The sequence below is a fragment of the Sciurus vulgaris genome (genome assembly GCF_902686455.1).
Source record: "Sciurus vulgaris genome assembly, chromosome: 1".
Taxonomy (NCBI): Eukaryota; Metazoa; Chordata; class Mammalia; order Rodentia; family Sciuridae; genus Sciurus; species Sciurus vulgaris.
The window spans coordinates 19,517,802-19,532,266 of record NC_136461.1 but is presented as its reverse complement, the minus strand read 5'-3'; the positions used below and the strand labels follow the sequence as shown (position 1 = coordinate 19,532,266).

At 51.2% G+C, this 14,465-nt stretch overlaps 2 protein-coding genes across 3 annotated transcripts; both read left to right on the top strand.

Annotated features, from left to right (window-relative positions):
* Positions 1-4,193: 4,193 nt before the first annotated feature.
* CD164L2 (CD164 molecule like 2) lies at positions 4,194-7,954 on the top strand (the record flags this gene model as incomplete). Of its 2 annotated transcripts, XM_079114020.1 has the most annotated exons (6): positions 4,194-4,363; positions 4,785-4,952; positions 5,051-5,122; positions 5,632-5,676; positions 6,974-7,115; positions 7,365-7,954. In XM_079114020.1, exons 1-6 carry the CDS (start codon positions 4,276-4,278, stop codon positions 7,378-7,380), a joined length of 531 nt encoding a protein of 176 aa, XP_078970146.1. In that variant the 5' UTR covers positions 4,194-4,275. The 2 variants fall into 2 exon arrangements, with proteins under 2 accessions (XP_078970146.1, XP_078970147.1); XM_079114021.1 differs by lacking the exon at positions 7,365-7,954 and having other exon boundaries at positions 6,974-7,119.
* Positions 7,955-9,948: 1,994 nt separating this feature from the next.
* On the top strand, positions 9,949-14,271 carry FCN3 (ficolin 3; the record flags this gene model as incomplete). Its single annotated transcript, XM_079145576.1, is given in 6 exon segments — positions 9,949-9,977; positions 11,064-11,113; positions 11,116-11,160; positions 11,825-11,883; positions 12,266-12,436; positions 14,021-14,271. Coding segments are annotated over 6 exon segments (489 nt in total). The 3' UTR covers positions 14,156-14,271.
* Between the last annotated feature and the right edge of the window lie 194 nt (positions 14,272-14,465).

Sequence of the window (14,465 nt, the reverse complement as noted above, 5' to 3'; positions counted from 1 at the left end):
CCTGGTGGGGTGGGGGCATGGAGAAAGAGCTCCCCTTCCCTAACCCTGCCTGCCTTTAAACCCTAAACCCAGGAAATATATCTTTAGTCATCTTTCTTTCTTACTATGTCTCAGTCCCGCTCCATTGCAAGCTCCACGAGAGAGCAGTGACCATGTCCTCTTTTCTGCTGGAAAGCAGTGCCTAACATAAAGTGGGTGTTCAATAAATATCCGTTGACTAGATGATTCAACTAAACAGGAGCTGCTTCGAAGAGAAACACAAAGTAGGAGGATGCATGCTCGAGGTGACTGAGAGAGAGGAGACAGGGCATCAGCAACCCAAGACTCAGATGTCCCTTTTCTCCCCAGTCTGAACTGGGTCCCAACAAAGTTCTGGTCTCAGAGAAAGGTGAAGGGTACTGGGGGGTTGGTAAAGTGGCACATGAGAGACTTCCGAGTGGCAGTTTTCATAGTTCATTGATCCCCTGGTGAAACGTGTACATCACTGCAGATAAAGTCACCACAGAATCTTCCCTCCCACTTGCCAGCTCCAACCTTGTTTGACCTTTGGGGTCCCACAGCTGTCTTCATTCTGTGCTCACATTTCTCTGTTTTCTTGAGACCTTTTTCTCCTCATTTCTCCTGTGTCTTTAAAAAAAAATTTTTTTTGTAGTTGTAGATGGACAGCATGCCTTTATTTTGTCTATTTTTATGTGGTGCTAAGGATCAAACCCAGTGTCTCATATGGGCTAGGCAAGCACTCTGCCACTGAGCTACAGTCCCACTCCCTGGATTAGTTTTTCTTTGTAGAATCCAAAGAATCATAAATAGTGCCCTAGACAGTTGTGTTGCCACCACCAAATACAAAGCTCACATGTGACATGGCCTTATATGTTTTGGTGTTTTTGTCTTAGTTACAGTTAGCATCCTAGGGTGAAGGACACTTGTTTCCAATGAAATAGTTGGTTGGTCGTGAACTTCCTGATCTGGATAGTTACTGTGCCCTTTACATGGAGGTTGTTCCTCAGGCAGCTATAGAGGAAAGATGGGGGATATTTCTAACTCCTGGAAACCCCAGAAACCCAAGAGACTGAAGGGAAGCTGTGCATGATCAAGTGTATGCTCTCTCATGCACCAAAATCGTTCTTGCCAATAGGACAATTGAGACCATCACTGCCTAGCAGATCTTTCCTCCCAGAAGGGCAGTCTCTCCTCATGCCCTCTGCCCCCTACCACCTTACTTTCTTCCCACCAATCAGGTGCCAGACCAGTTCTTCCTTACAACAACTCTGCAAAGGTAATAGAACATATCTCCAGAGAAGCCAAGGAACTTGCCCCTGATCACATAGTAAATGGCAGAGTCAGGATCTGAGGCCCGGTCCACCTTTAACCAAGCCCAGGGTGCCTTCCACACTAGCTTAGGCGCACTCTCATTCCCAGGAGAGACTGATGAGAAGTTAGATGAGGGCGGACAATACCGCAGTTTGCCAGGTGGCCACCAGATGGCTGTGAACTCTCACTTCCGGGTGAGGCTTCTTTATCTCTTCATTCTTCACCAGTCTTCAGAACTTGGGCCTAAGTCTAAAGCGAGGAGTGTGCGTGTTTGCGTATACTTGTGAAACACAGATAATCTCTACACTTGAGGCCCTTGTCCAAAACCCAGAGGTCCAGTCATTGATAGTACATGTATTCTTAATACACACTTCATTCAACCACTATTCACTGATGTTCCCCTGGCTTTGGGTTTTGGTAGGAAGAGATGATCTGACCACATCCCTTCATTTTCAATGTTTAGTGTATATTTACTGAGCATCTACTATTGGCCAGAGGATACAGCTGTGAACAAACCCTTGCCTTTTTCAAGGAGCTCCCATTTAAGGGGGAGAGATAGGCAATTTACAAAGAGACACTTAATGTCAAATAGAGAGCCCTTGAAGGTATCAAAGACCAGTGGCTCAAACATGCACTCAGATGGTCACAACATGGTACAGTATAGCTACTAATAAACATGTACTTAGCTTGTTCTGTGTGTAGGGAGTTCCCTAGGGAAGGAGACAAACATAGTTCCTGCCTTTGTGGAGCTTATAGCCCAGGAAACAAACAGGTAGTTAATTATACATTTGATACATGCTTCAAAGGAAAAAACAGATACTGTAATGTAGAATAACCAGGAGATGGTTTTTAGGTAGGGAGGTTACAAAGTCACTTAAAGAGAGCAGAAGAGTTTCAAGAAGCCAAGAATGGTGACACATACCTGTAATCCCAGTATCTCTGGAGGCTGAGGCAGGAGGATTGCAAGTTCAAAGTCAGCCTCAGCGATTTAATGAGGCCCTAAGCAACTTAGTGAGACCCTGTATCAAAAAATTAAAATGGCTGGGGATGTGGCTCAGTGGTTAAGTGTCCCTGGGTTAAATCCCAGTACTGAGAAAAAGAAATAAAGAAAAAGAAATAAAAGAAAAAGTTTCAAGGAAAGGGCATGGCAAATGCACAGGCTGTGAGGAGAAGATTTGAAGAGTAGAGAGGAGGCCAATGAGCACAGCTGTGAGGGAGGGTTTGAGCCCAGAGAGGTGGGCAGGCGAAAATCCTGTGGATGGAGAAAAGTTCCAAGATGCAAGGCACTAGTGGGTTGGGCAGGGGAGTGGTATGATCTGGCTTATTTTTTTCAAGGATCACTCTTTTAATGGTGACTTTAGTTTGCCAGGCAGATATAGTTGGGAAAGGAGGAGGTCCTCCCTACACACACACTGCAGGAGAGGAGCTAGGATAAAGGCAAGGAGGGACACTGTTCTATCTCCTGGAGGGATAGAAAGGTGATGCAGAGAGCCCAAGACAGGCTAAGAGACTTCTAGAGCCAGAAATCACAGAAATGTGGAGACCAAGCCATTGTTGAAAAGTTGTTAATTAGAAGAGGTGTGGTCAGATCCATGGTTTCAGGACAGCCCTGCACTGTGAGGGCCAGCTTGGAGATGGGCCTGGAGAGTTCGAGGGAGTGGGACCCAGGGGACATGTAGATGTAGAGTGTGAAGGGGGCTGAGATGGAGACAGGAGGTGAATGTGAAACCATGATTCCCAACCCAGGTAACCAAAGGGAGGTGATGGGGCCTCCCTGAGTGGGGAAAAGGGACCAGACAATACCCTGAGGGTGTTCAGGCCCAGGTATCCAAGAAGCAGGGGACCTGCAGGAGGCATGGCAGAGGGGAGTGTGGCTTCTAGCTTCATTGGATCCTGGCATCCTGGCACAATGTGTTCTGTGTCCCTGAGCACATTGTAAATTGAGGATGACACAACCCATGCCTACAGGTTAGTTGTGGACATTAGATGAGAGGCTGCAAATAAAAGCTTAAGAGAACGTACATTCTGCTAGTAGTGAGGGCTCCATGATTATAAGCTATGTGTTATTAGTTACAGGCGTTGTAGCTGTGGAGCCAGAACTGGCCAGGAGGTGAAGATTAGAGATTTGTTGGCTTTTCAGTGGGACTGATGGCAGAGGAATGGCCAAGATGACTCCAAAAGAGTGTGAATTTGGGCTCAGAATTAAACTGGGTCACCATCAGTTTAAAGGGGGCTAGGGTGAGAAGGAGGAGGAGGGAGAAGAGAAAGAAGAGGTGCCTCTAAGGAACCTGAGACGTGGCTGCAAGAGTGGTACTGGGGACAGGAGAGGAGGCCATGGGAAAGGCTGTGGAAAGAACCTATTGACTTAGTAAGGGCATGACCCATGACTTGGCCAGAGGGTGCGACGGGGGGACGGTGCAAGGGATGAAGCCGAGAGAAAACACCAAAGCTGGGCACAGGCAGCCAGAGGGGAGGGATAGCTGAGACCTGTCCTAGGCTTCATAGGGTCTGCTGGGAGGCTGCTCCCTATAAGGAAGGCCTGGCCTGAGTCAAGCCCTAAACGTAAGAAAGCGACCTCACTTTCATATCCATATTTTACGTCTGTGACCTGGGGCCTCAGTTTCCTGACCTATGAAGCAGGGATAAAAATATTCTCTACTTAACTGTTACACCCAGCTACGGGTTGGAGCGCTCAGTGTTCTGGCTGCATTTACTACTGGACTCCACCCATTTTGTTCAAGCCCCGCCCCAAACCAACTAACCCAGTCAAGTACCTATCTGGCCCCGCCCTCGTTGGCTCCGCCCTACCAGAGCGCAGCCCCACCCGACCTCTCCTATTGGTCACGCCCCTACTGGCCACGCCCCGGTTGCCCCGGTCTCCCTCTCCACAAGCTCCCGCGAGCGGAGTCCAGAAGGGACGCGCCACACCAGCTGTCCGCGGACTCCCAGTTCCCACCCTCGTCCATGGCAGCGCCGGGACCCCGTGCCTTTCGGGCTGCGCTTTGCGGCGGCTGCTGCTGCCTCCTCCTGTGTGCCCAACTCGCTGTGGCTGGTAACGCAGGACAGGGTCTGGCTAGGACCAGGCTGGGGCAGTTGGCGCATTCCCCTCATCCAGCCGCCTCCCAGTCTGGGCTTGGGGGTAGGAAGGGACTTCCAAGACCTGTGCAGGGCTCCAGGGGTGGGAGAAGAAGGGGGCTCCCGTTTTATGTGGAGTATATATAGGCTCCAGATGTGGGGGATTAGGGAACTTCAGGTGTATCTGGAGGCGATAGCTCCAAATGTGTCTGGGAACCCCAGGTGTACTTAAAGGGAGGGGGTGTTGGGGGTATGTGGCGAAGGCTAGGTGAGTGTTACCTTGTGCTTGCAGAAGCTCCAGGCATGGGTAAAGGAGTGAGAACCACAGAGGTGGTGGGGTAGGTGCTGCAACTTGGCTTCCCAGAGTTGCTCTCTTCCCACTCCCACCCCATTCCCAGGTAAAGGAGCTCAAGGCTTTGGGCGTGGAGCCCTGATCCGCCTGAACATCTGGCCTACTGTCCAAGGGGGCTGCAAACAACTGGAGCTCTGTGAGCATTGTGTGGAGGGGGACAGAGCACACAACCTCTCAGGTTGTGTGTGGCAGCAATGTCGACCACAGGAACCAGGTATGAAGGTGGGCCCTTCCAAACTCATTGGCCCAGCTCTGAACCCCAGAGTCTTGGACCCTATCCTCAAACCTCTTCCCTGCCCCTTCTCCCATAAGGACACTGTGTGGCCCAAGCTGAGGTGGTCAAGGAGGGTTGCTCTGTCTACAACCATTCAGAGTCCTGTCCAGGTAAAAGAGTCCCCACTGGCCTAAGCCAAGTTGGAGGGAGGGGGCTGGTCTCCCCATCCTGAACCTGTTCCCAGGAAAAACCAGCCTCTCAGGGAGTGGACTATGCCCATGAACACCTGGGTCCATTTTCAATTCTGTCTTCAGCTCTCAGAATTCTCCTCCCCTCTATGATCTGTTTTATCACTGTAAATTGGTCTGAATGTGTGAGGGGATGGGGGCACTAGGTCTTCCTGTAATGTAAGGCAGAGCTGGGGTTTCAGAAGTTCAGAAGGAACTGGAGGGAGGATTCCTGGAGGAAGTGGGGTCAGAGATGAGCTTGGTAGGTAGAACTGGAGAGGGGGCACATCTGGTGGAGGGAACTGTGAGACTAAGGCTTTATAGAACATTGGGTGTCGATCTTGGAGAGGGGCCTGATCTGAGTCAGAGTGCAGCAGCTGGCAGAGACTGCGGCCTTGATGGGAGCCAGGGGACAGGGAGGCTGTCTTATTATGGATTTCCTGTCTCCTCAGCTGCCCACCACCATCCCACCTATGAACCGAAGACAATCACAACAGGTAAGTACTCCCTCTGGGATGGCGCAGTGGGAGGCCCAGAAGTGCATGAAAGACAGCTGGCTCAGGTGCTGACACGCTCTGTGGTCTCCACCCCCTCAGTTCCTCCTCCATCTGTAAAATGGGTTAGGTGATACCCACCTCACGGAGCTGCTGTGAGGATTTTTATGGGTCTGCACATGGCCCACTTCAGTGTCTGACGCACTGAAGGTGATCAAAAAATGGTGGCTCCCACCTGTTCCTAGTCTGACCCTTGGACCTGAGAGTATATGGCTCCAGTTGTGAATAAGGTGTTCTCAGTGACCATCTACAGCAACCTGCAGGCCAGAGGGTCCCAGAAGAGGTTCCTGGCAGAGCAGTGGCAAGAACCCCACCCCTTGACTCCCACTGCCCCTCAGAGACTGGAGGTCACCAGACTTGGCCAGGATGGCTGAAGAGGCTCTTGGTTAATTAAAGCCGGAAACTGATCTCAGAGGCTGAATTATTGATGGAGCCAGTTCCCTCAGCTGAAGCCCCAGATCCACTGTGTGTGACTTGTCTCTTCCCTTTCTGCTCTTCTTTCCCTGGCATCCTTTTCTAGGAGCCTTGGGCTTCAGTTGGGACCATCTTTTGCCCTTTGTATTCTCAAGACCCCCTTATACCGCACACACCCTCTGGGAAGTGGACCCTGCCCCCAGAGGAGCCCTGTTCACGGTCCCAGTGTGTTCTTCTGCCCACCAGCCCTGCCTTACTCTGCCCTCACTGGCCCTACCCTGTCCTGGGCACCTGGCCCAGGGCCTGAAATGGAATCCCTGGTGGCACAGCTGGGAGCCACCCAGACCCAGCCTGGTAACTGTGGCCCTAAGGCTCTACTGTCTGAGGGGAAGAGAAAGGGGCCCATCTTCTTCTTCCTAATACCCATTCGGTAGGGTGTTGAGCTGGCCCTCTACTTCTCCTTCTGCTCCTCCTTTTCTGAGTACTGGGGCAAGAGGCTTAGTAGTCCTGAAAAGGGGCCACATCATCTGCATCTGGGATCTGAGCCCTGAGAGCCTTCTCTCACCTAACGGGCCTATGGGATCAGTAGGCCCAGAGAGGGTGCGCGTGGCATAAAGTCACACAGCAACTTAGGAACAGGGCCAACTCCTGACAAGCACTGTCCCTTATACCAGGCACTTCCCCACTGCCTGTAGGTTCTGTGCCTGGTGTTCAGGCTCCTTGGTGAGGTCTAAGGCCTCAAGGTGTCCTGTGCCAGTTGTGAGGTGGGGCTGGGATCCTAGTCCATGGGGGCTGGCTATGACCTCCACCCTGTCTCACTCTGCAGGGAGCCCCCTCCCTGAAGCCCACAGCCCTGGCTTTGATGGTGCCAGCTTCATCGGAGGTGTTGTGCTAGTGCTGAGCCTGCAAGCAGTGGCCTTCTTCGTGCTGCGCTTCCTCAAGGCCAAGGATAGCACTTACCAGACACTGTGAGTACTGGCAGCCGGGAAATCCCAGCTCACTTCCTGTACTACTCCCTGCCCAGGGATGGTCTTCTCCATGGGGTAGCCCAAAGACAATGCCTCCCTCCCCACATCCCCCATGTGAGCCGCACCCCTTCTCTCCTGCAACAGGGGCTCCCTGCTAGATGTTAGCTGGGGCCAGGATTCAGCCTGGGCCCCATGCTTGGCAGTTCAACTGAGCCCCATTGTGTCTTTGTCCCCTCATGCTGCCAGCAGGGAGGAGAACCAGTAGGTGATGGCCCAGGCAAGTCTTCATTCAGTCTGGAGCCGTGGGCAGGATCCAGGCTGTGTGAAAGTGTGGTGTCCTCTGAGAAGGGAGCCAAGCAAGGCCCCGTGTTGTGTGTGCCGTGGGGTGGGTCGCTGCAGCCTGCGTTAAAGTGTTTGTCTTCCTGCTGCACCTGCTCTCTGGGGGGTGAGATATTTTGCCCAGCTGAGGCAGGGTCACCTCCCTTAAGTGTCCTCTCTGTGTGACCTCAGAATCTGACCCCCTTGGGCCTGGTCTCCACACTGAGGGGAAGGAGGACTCAGAGGCTAACCCTCTTGGCCACTTTGTGAGCACTGGGGGTGGGAACAGCTTTGGCCATCAGTTTCTGGCCCCTGTGGACACTGAGCAGGCTCAGCAACCAATGCCTGACATCCCCTCCTGTCCTGGGCCTGCCACCTACAGCTGAGAACATCCCTCAACCACCTCGTGTCTCATCTGTGGACCCTGCTGGGTCCCTCAGCCTGGTACCTGGGGTCTGTGCCGCCTCTTCCCACCAACCTAGCCTGGGCTCTGTCCCCCAAATAAAGGAACTGTTTCTGGTGCTGTGCTTCCTGTCCCATGTCTTGGGTTGTGTGGATGGATGAGGATATGGCCGAAGTCCTCTCCTTAACAGGAATTCTGCCTAAGGCTATGGCTGACTCCTTTAAAACATTTTTGTCACTTATCCTTTTGACCCCCCTCTGCCTGCCTCTCCCCAGCAGGGTTATGGAGACTCAGAAGGATAAATGTTTGCTCAAAATTGGGGCAGAGCTGGTGTTAGAATCCAGGCTTTTCTGACTCCAGAGTGAGCAGAACCTCAGGACTCCCTTCTGAAGGTGTCTCCAGACTTTGTCCCCTAAAATTATATCTGTGCCCCAGGACCAAGGAGGACCGCCCCCAGAACTCTTAGGTGGCCATTGCTGGCCTTTCTCATTCAGGCCTCTTTGAAAGCCCTGCCTGCATCCCTGGGCACAGAGGTCTTTCCTGACTCATAGCCCCCAGGTCTTGGGTGCTCAGTGGGAACCGGGCATGCAGCAGGGTCTCGCTGCTTCACATGCACAATGACAAAGAAAGTTGAGAGAAAGCTCCGATTGCCAAGTGCAGCCTAGAGAGTCCAATTGTTCCAACTCAAGCATTTCACGGCTCTGGTCTTCAGTTTCTCATTCGTAAGGTGGGGATAACAGTTTCCATCTTTGTGGGATGTGGAGAAGGCTCAGGGCAGGTGCATGTATTCCATCTGCTTCACTCCAGGGCACCTGTCCCTCTTAAGCTGCGCAGCCTTAGGCTTACCCTCCCTCTACCCTGGGAATCTCTGGCTGTAGCTGGAGGGGCTGGAAAGGACCCTCAGGTCCACAGGCAGTTCCAGCTGCTCCTTGGCCTCTCTTGCCCACATGTGGCACCACCTCCTGGGGCCTCTCCCTCCTACCTTCACTTCCATCAGAGCCCCGCCTTTGGTACCCCTCCACCTCGGGGATCTCCTTCTGTTCCCAGCCTGCCTTGCTTCCTCTCTTCCCTAAGCCTTTGCACGTGCAGGTTTTCCAGTTGGGACTGCTCTTTCCTGGCTTTTCTCCCAGCATGATTTCTTTTCCCCCTTCTTTATTGTTTTTCTTTCAAAGAGTACTAAATACCTGTGAAGGAAAAAAAAAAAAAGGACTATATAGAAGTTTTTAAGTTTTTTTAAAAGTTTTTAGTTGTAGATGGACACAACACCTTTACTTATTTATGCAATGCTGAGGATGGAACCCAGTGCCTCACTCGTGCAAGTGTTCTACCACTGAGCCACAACCCCAGCCCCTACATAGAAGTTTCAAGAGTGAGAATCACTCCTCTCCCTCCCTCCTTCCCCAGAAATGACTATGGTTCTGAAACAGCATGTTTCAGAACTTTCTCTGTGAATTTATTATGTATATTTACATATTTAGCATTTTTCCATCAGTGTGATCAGGCTATACATGCTGTTCTGTAGCCCTCCTCACTACAGATCCCACCCTATGACTTGTCCAAATGGTCGTATTTAAAAAAAAAAAAAAAATTTTTTTTGTAGTTGTAGATGGACAGCATGCCTTTATTTTGTTTATTTTATGTGGTGCTAAGGATGGAACCCAGTGCCTCACACATACTAGGCAAGCACTCTGCCACTGAGCCACAACCCCAGCCCCCAAATGGTCCAATTTATTTGCCTGGGTCCCATCAATGCTGGCTGGGTCATTTCCATGTGAGTTTGTGAGTGTGAGTATGATCCAACCCAGGCCTCAAGCATGAGAGTCAAGTGCTCTACCACTGAGCTACACCTCCAGCCCTCAGGTGAACTCATAGGCAGCCATGCTGAAGAGGCTCCTCAGCAGACCTTGACACACCTGTGGGAGGGTTTGGGGAGGACAGATTCCTAGACTGGAGTTGTGGTCTTGGGCCTCGCACTCATGCATACATCCTGTTAGGCCAACTCGGCCTCCATTTCCCCTGATACCTCCTTATACCTCAGCCACCACCCTCACCAGCACTTGGCCTGGCACAGGGCGGGCCCTCAGAGAAGGTTTACGGCCTGAATGAATGACCATGCTTCTCACTCCTCCTGTCGCCCTGAGGTACTGGTCCAACTCAGGCCTTACCTCTCATAGCTAAACCATGGCTGCCACTTCTAGGCCTCTGAACAGGCTGCACACTCAACTGGCCTATGTCAACAGTTGTTTTCTAGGCCCAGGGACTCAAGCTACAGTCCCATTCCTAAGGTCGCTCCTCCCTGGTGGGGGGTTTGGAGCTTGGGAGAAAGCTCTGTGGCTTCAGGCATATAAGTACTAGAGGAAGCGAAAGTCATATCCTATCTCTGGGTCTCAGTTTTCCTCCTCCTCTCTTCATTCATATGAATATCATGAATGTTACATATATACATGATGGAGATTGAACCCAGGGCTTTATATGTGCTAATGACATGCTCTACTACCAAGCCAAACCCTAGCTATTCAACCAATGTTTATTGAGTATTTGTTTTGTACCAGGCCTGTAACCCAGGGCCAATAATAAGGACAGAGACCATATGAGGATTGGAAGTGATGTACAAACCACACTCAGGGTGACATTTGAGTACAGTAGGTACCCAATAAATAGTAGCAGTGGTCACTATTAATAGTGTTAACAAGGACCAGGAAGGACCAGGAAAGTGGAGATGGCCTTAGGGCTGAATTTTCAAAGATAGATGGAGCTTCACAGGTTGAAGGTGAAGAGGGAATATTCCAGATGGAAGGCACAGAATAAGTCCATCTTGTATTTTATTTAGAGTCAGGGTCTTGCTGAATTGCTTAGGACATCAATAAATTGCTGAGGCTGGCTTTGAACTCACAATCCTCCTGACTCAGCCTCCTGAGCCACTGGGATTACAGGCATGCAACACCACACCCGAGAGCTAAGGTTTAAAGCTGAGAAAATCCACGTGAGCATAGAGATCTGGAGAGATGACTGGGGAGTCCTGGAAGTCAGGATCAGAAGTTGGACTCCATTCTGGCTGGACAGGGCAGGGTTGCTACCCATTCTCTCTAGGACTAGGAGAAGAAATGCCCCCTGTAGGATCAGCCTGGGTGGAGTGTCCCTGGGGGACAGTGGGAGGAAGTCTTCCTTTATTTTCTCCCATCAGTCCAGTTTCTTATAAGCTGACATCCTTTCTCTGGTGGCCTCAGCAAGATGGGCCTACTGTGGACCTCACTCTCCTTGTTGCTCCTCCTATTTGGGGGTCCTGTTTGAGGACCCAGGACCACCCCAGCTGTCCAGATAGGGGTTTAGCATGCTCTCTCTGTAAACTCACCTCTTATTTCCTGCCTGCCCCAACGAGCAGGGTGAGAGTGTGACAATCTGGGCTCTGCACGCATCTTTATGCAAATTGGATAGAAACAGTGCAAAGCCTTCACCTCCTCTGGATGCTAGAACCTGGGAGTGTGATGAGAACTGCAGAAGGCTCTGCGAGAAACACATCCAACCTGTGCCCACTGACCCTGTGTCTCCCTGCAGAACCCAGAGACTGGAAGCCAGCAAAGTTGTTGTCCTGGAGCCCCAGAAAGTCCTGGGGAGAAGGGAACTCAGGTCCCCACGGTGAGGCATGCTGGGGAGCTGACAGGGCCCTTTGGTTAACCTGGTGGCCTGCTGGAAAGGGTGTGAGGATGCAGCCGTTGCAGTTTGTGCTGAGGAGCCATGCCAAGGGGCAGGAAACTCCTCTGTCCCAGGCTCCTGATGGGCAGGTGCACAACATCCCAAGATCTGCCAGGTTAGTGGTATTGTCCTCAATTGACTGAGGAGGGAAGTGAGACTCAAAAAGAGAGGATAAGTTGTTAGTCCCCACTCACTGAGCCAGTAAAGGGTGAAAAGGGGATTGGAACTTCAAGCTCCAAATCTTGTTTCTTTTTCATCCTGACATGAATAGGACTCAGGGTATCTCTGCCTCTAGGATCTCAGGGCAGCCTGGACCTCAGCAAGATGGGCCTCAAGGGTGATCCTGGGGAGTGTGTGGGGCCAGGGCCTCCCTGCTTTCTTTGGTGTGTCCCCACACTCGAGGGTGGGTGTTTCTGCATACCTGCTGCTCAGCGATTGGCTATGACTGCCTGCCCATGGGGGATGGGAGGCTGGGAGGGGTGGGGAGAATTAGGAGAAGGGCCTGGGTCCTCACCTCACTACTGGTTATGGTCACTCTCTCATGGGTGCTCAGACCTCATGGGTACTCCTTCTCTGGGACAGGAGATCCAGCGAACCTGCTCTGGTACCAGGAGGGTGGGGCTGCCTTTGTGGGAGCTGGGAACTTGAAATCAGGCATGTAAATCAGACCCCTTCAGGGGCTCAAAGGAGCCAAGAAGGCTTCTTGGAGTCCCCACTTGTTCCAGTGCCTGGGTAGAGGGGCTTGGGGTATAACTTGGGGGACCCCCCTCCCCTGTCCATCTCCTCTTTCTTGGGTTCCAGGAGCCACCAGGAGCTGCTGAGCTGGGGTGCCACCTTGAATGGCTGGTACCATCTGTGCCTACGAGAGGGCAGGGCTCTCCTGCTCTTTGGTGACATGAACTCAGCTGTAGGTGGCTGACTGATGAGAAAAGGGGCTGGAACACCTGACCCAGTGAGCACTTTTCCCCCATGACCCCTAGGGGGAGCCAAAGCCCACTGGAGCAAGGTTAGAGGAATTCACTGACAGATGGCGGCTGAGTTCCCCACAGGGCCTCAAGAAGTCTGAGAAGGCTTCAGAGAGGAGGTGCCATTTGAAAGGACCTTGAAGGCTGTGTAGAAGTTTTATCTAGAAAGATGAGATGCAGAAGAACTTTCCAGGTAGAGGTTCAGAAAAATTTATGGCAGCAGGAGAGTACTAGAGGGTTTAGGGGCACCAAGGGAGTGAGCTAAGAGTAGATGTGGGTGGTCAGCTGTGGTCTTCAGGTGTGGCCAAACATGCAAGGAGGAACTCTGCAAAGGCCAGCTCAGGGAAGGCATTAAATTACTGACTAAGGAGTTGTGGGGGGTCATAGGGAGACATGGAAGAGATTTAAGCAGAAGAGCCAGGTCAGACTTGTGTTTTAGAAAGATAACTTTGCCAGGTGTGGTGGTGCACACTTAGTTCCAGCGACTTGGGAAACTGAGGCAGGACTGCAGTTCAAAGCCATCCTCAGCACGTTTGTGAGGTCATAAGCAACTTATAGAGACCCTGTCTTAAAATAAAAAATAAAAGGGCTGGGGATGTGGCTCAGTGGTTAAGTGCCTTGGGGTTTAGTTCTGGTACCATAAAAAAAAAAAAAAAAAAAAAGTCTTAGGCTACGTCTTGGAAGATGCATTGAAGTAGGGAAGAAGGGTGGTAGATGAGCCAGGTGTGGTTGCACACACCTATAATCCCAGTTACTCAGGTGGCTAAGGCAGGAGGATTGCTCGAGGCCAGCCTGGGCAACTTAGTGAGACACTGTCTCAAAATGAAAAATAATAGTAATTTTTAAAAGTGCTTGGGCCATTCTGGCTGGTACACGCCTGTAATTCCAGCTTCCCAGGAAGTTGAGGCAGGAGGATCACAAGTTCAAAGCCAGCCTCAGTAACTTAGTGAGGCCCTAAGCAACTCAACAAGACCCTGTCTCTAAATAAAACATAAAAAAGGGCTGGGGATGTGGCTTAGTGGTTAAGTGCCCCTGAGTTCAATCCTTGTACCAAAAAAAAAAAAAAAAAAAAAAAGTACTTGGCCTGGAGGAGGAGGTGGGGAAAATCAGGGTAAGGCCAGAAGTCCAGGCTGGACTGAGGGGAAGATCTCTACTTTAAATATCTTGTTTTTTATCATAGTAAAGGAAAGCAGGTTATTGCAAGTCTGACTCCTAATGAGACTAACAGTCTCCTGAGGGCAGGAACAGTATTTCTATCATTTCGGTCTCTCCCAGGGCTTTCAAGGTTTTGGCATGCATTTGAGTGTTAGTAAAAGTTATTAAGTAAATCAAGTTTATCCATGTATTTACAGGCAAGGCTTCCTTGAAGGAATTGTTTTATCCACTATGCCCCAATCCAAAGAGAAGAGAAATATTAGCTCACCCTCCTCTTCACCTGACCTCAGTCAGCACTTACCCTTGCTCCCCAGCACCCCTAGCACAGGCTGGAGTAGTAGCTGGTATGCCAGCCTTCTCTGCCTCCCCAGGTGTTCCAAAGGCGACAGGATGGTTCTGTGGATTTCTTCTGCTCAGGGTCATGGTACAAAGCAGGTTTTGGGAGCCAGGAGTCTGAGTTCTGGTTGGGGAATGAGAACTTACACCAGCTCACCCTTCAGGGTTAGTTCCCAGTAAGGTCAAAGGTCCCTAAGGGTATGGTCTTCCATCCCAAGTCTACACCTGAGAATCTGAGCATCCTCCATTCCAGCTTCCCCTACCTCCCAGGTACCGGGAGCTTCCCATAGAGCTGGAAGACTATAATGACAACCGCGCCTTCACCTACTATGTGACTTTCTGTCTTGAGGAGGCAGACCACTACCAGCTACCTGGTGCTGGGCAAGTTCTCGGAGCCACTGCAGGTGAGTGAGTCTAAGGTGGGGCTCTGAAGAAGGAAAGGGCGGAGGCTGGCTTCTTTCAGAGCATGGCCTCTGCCTC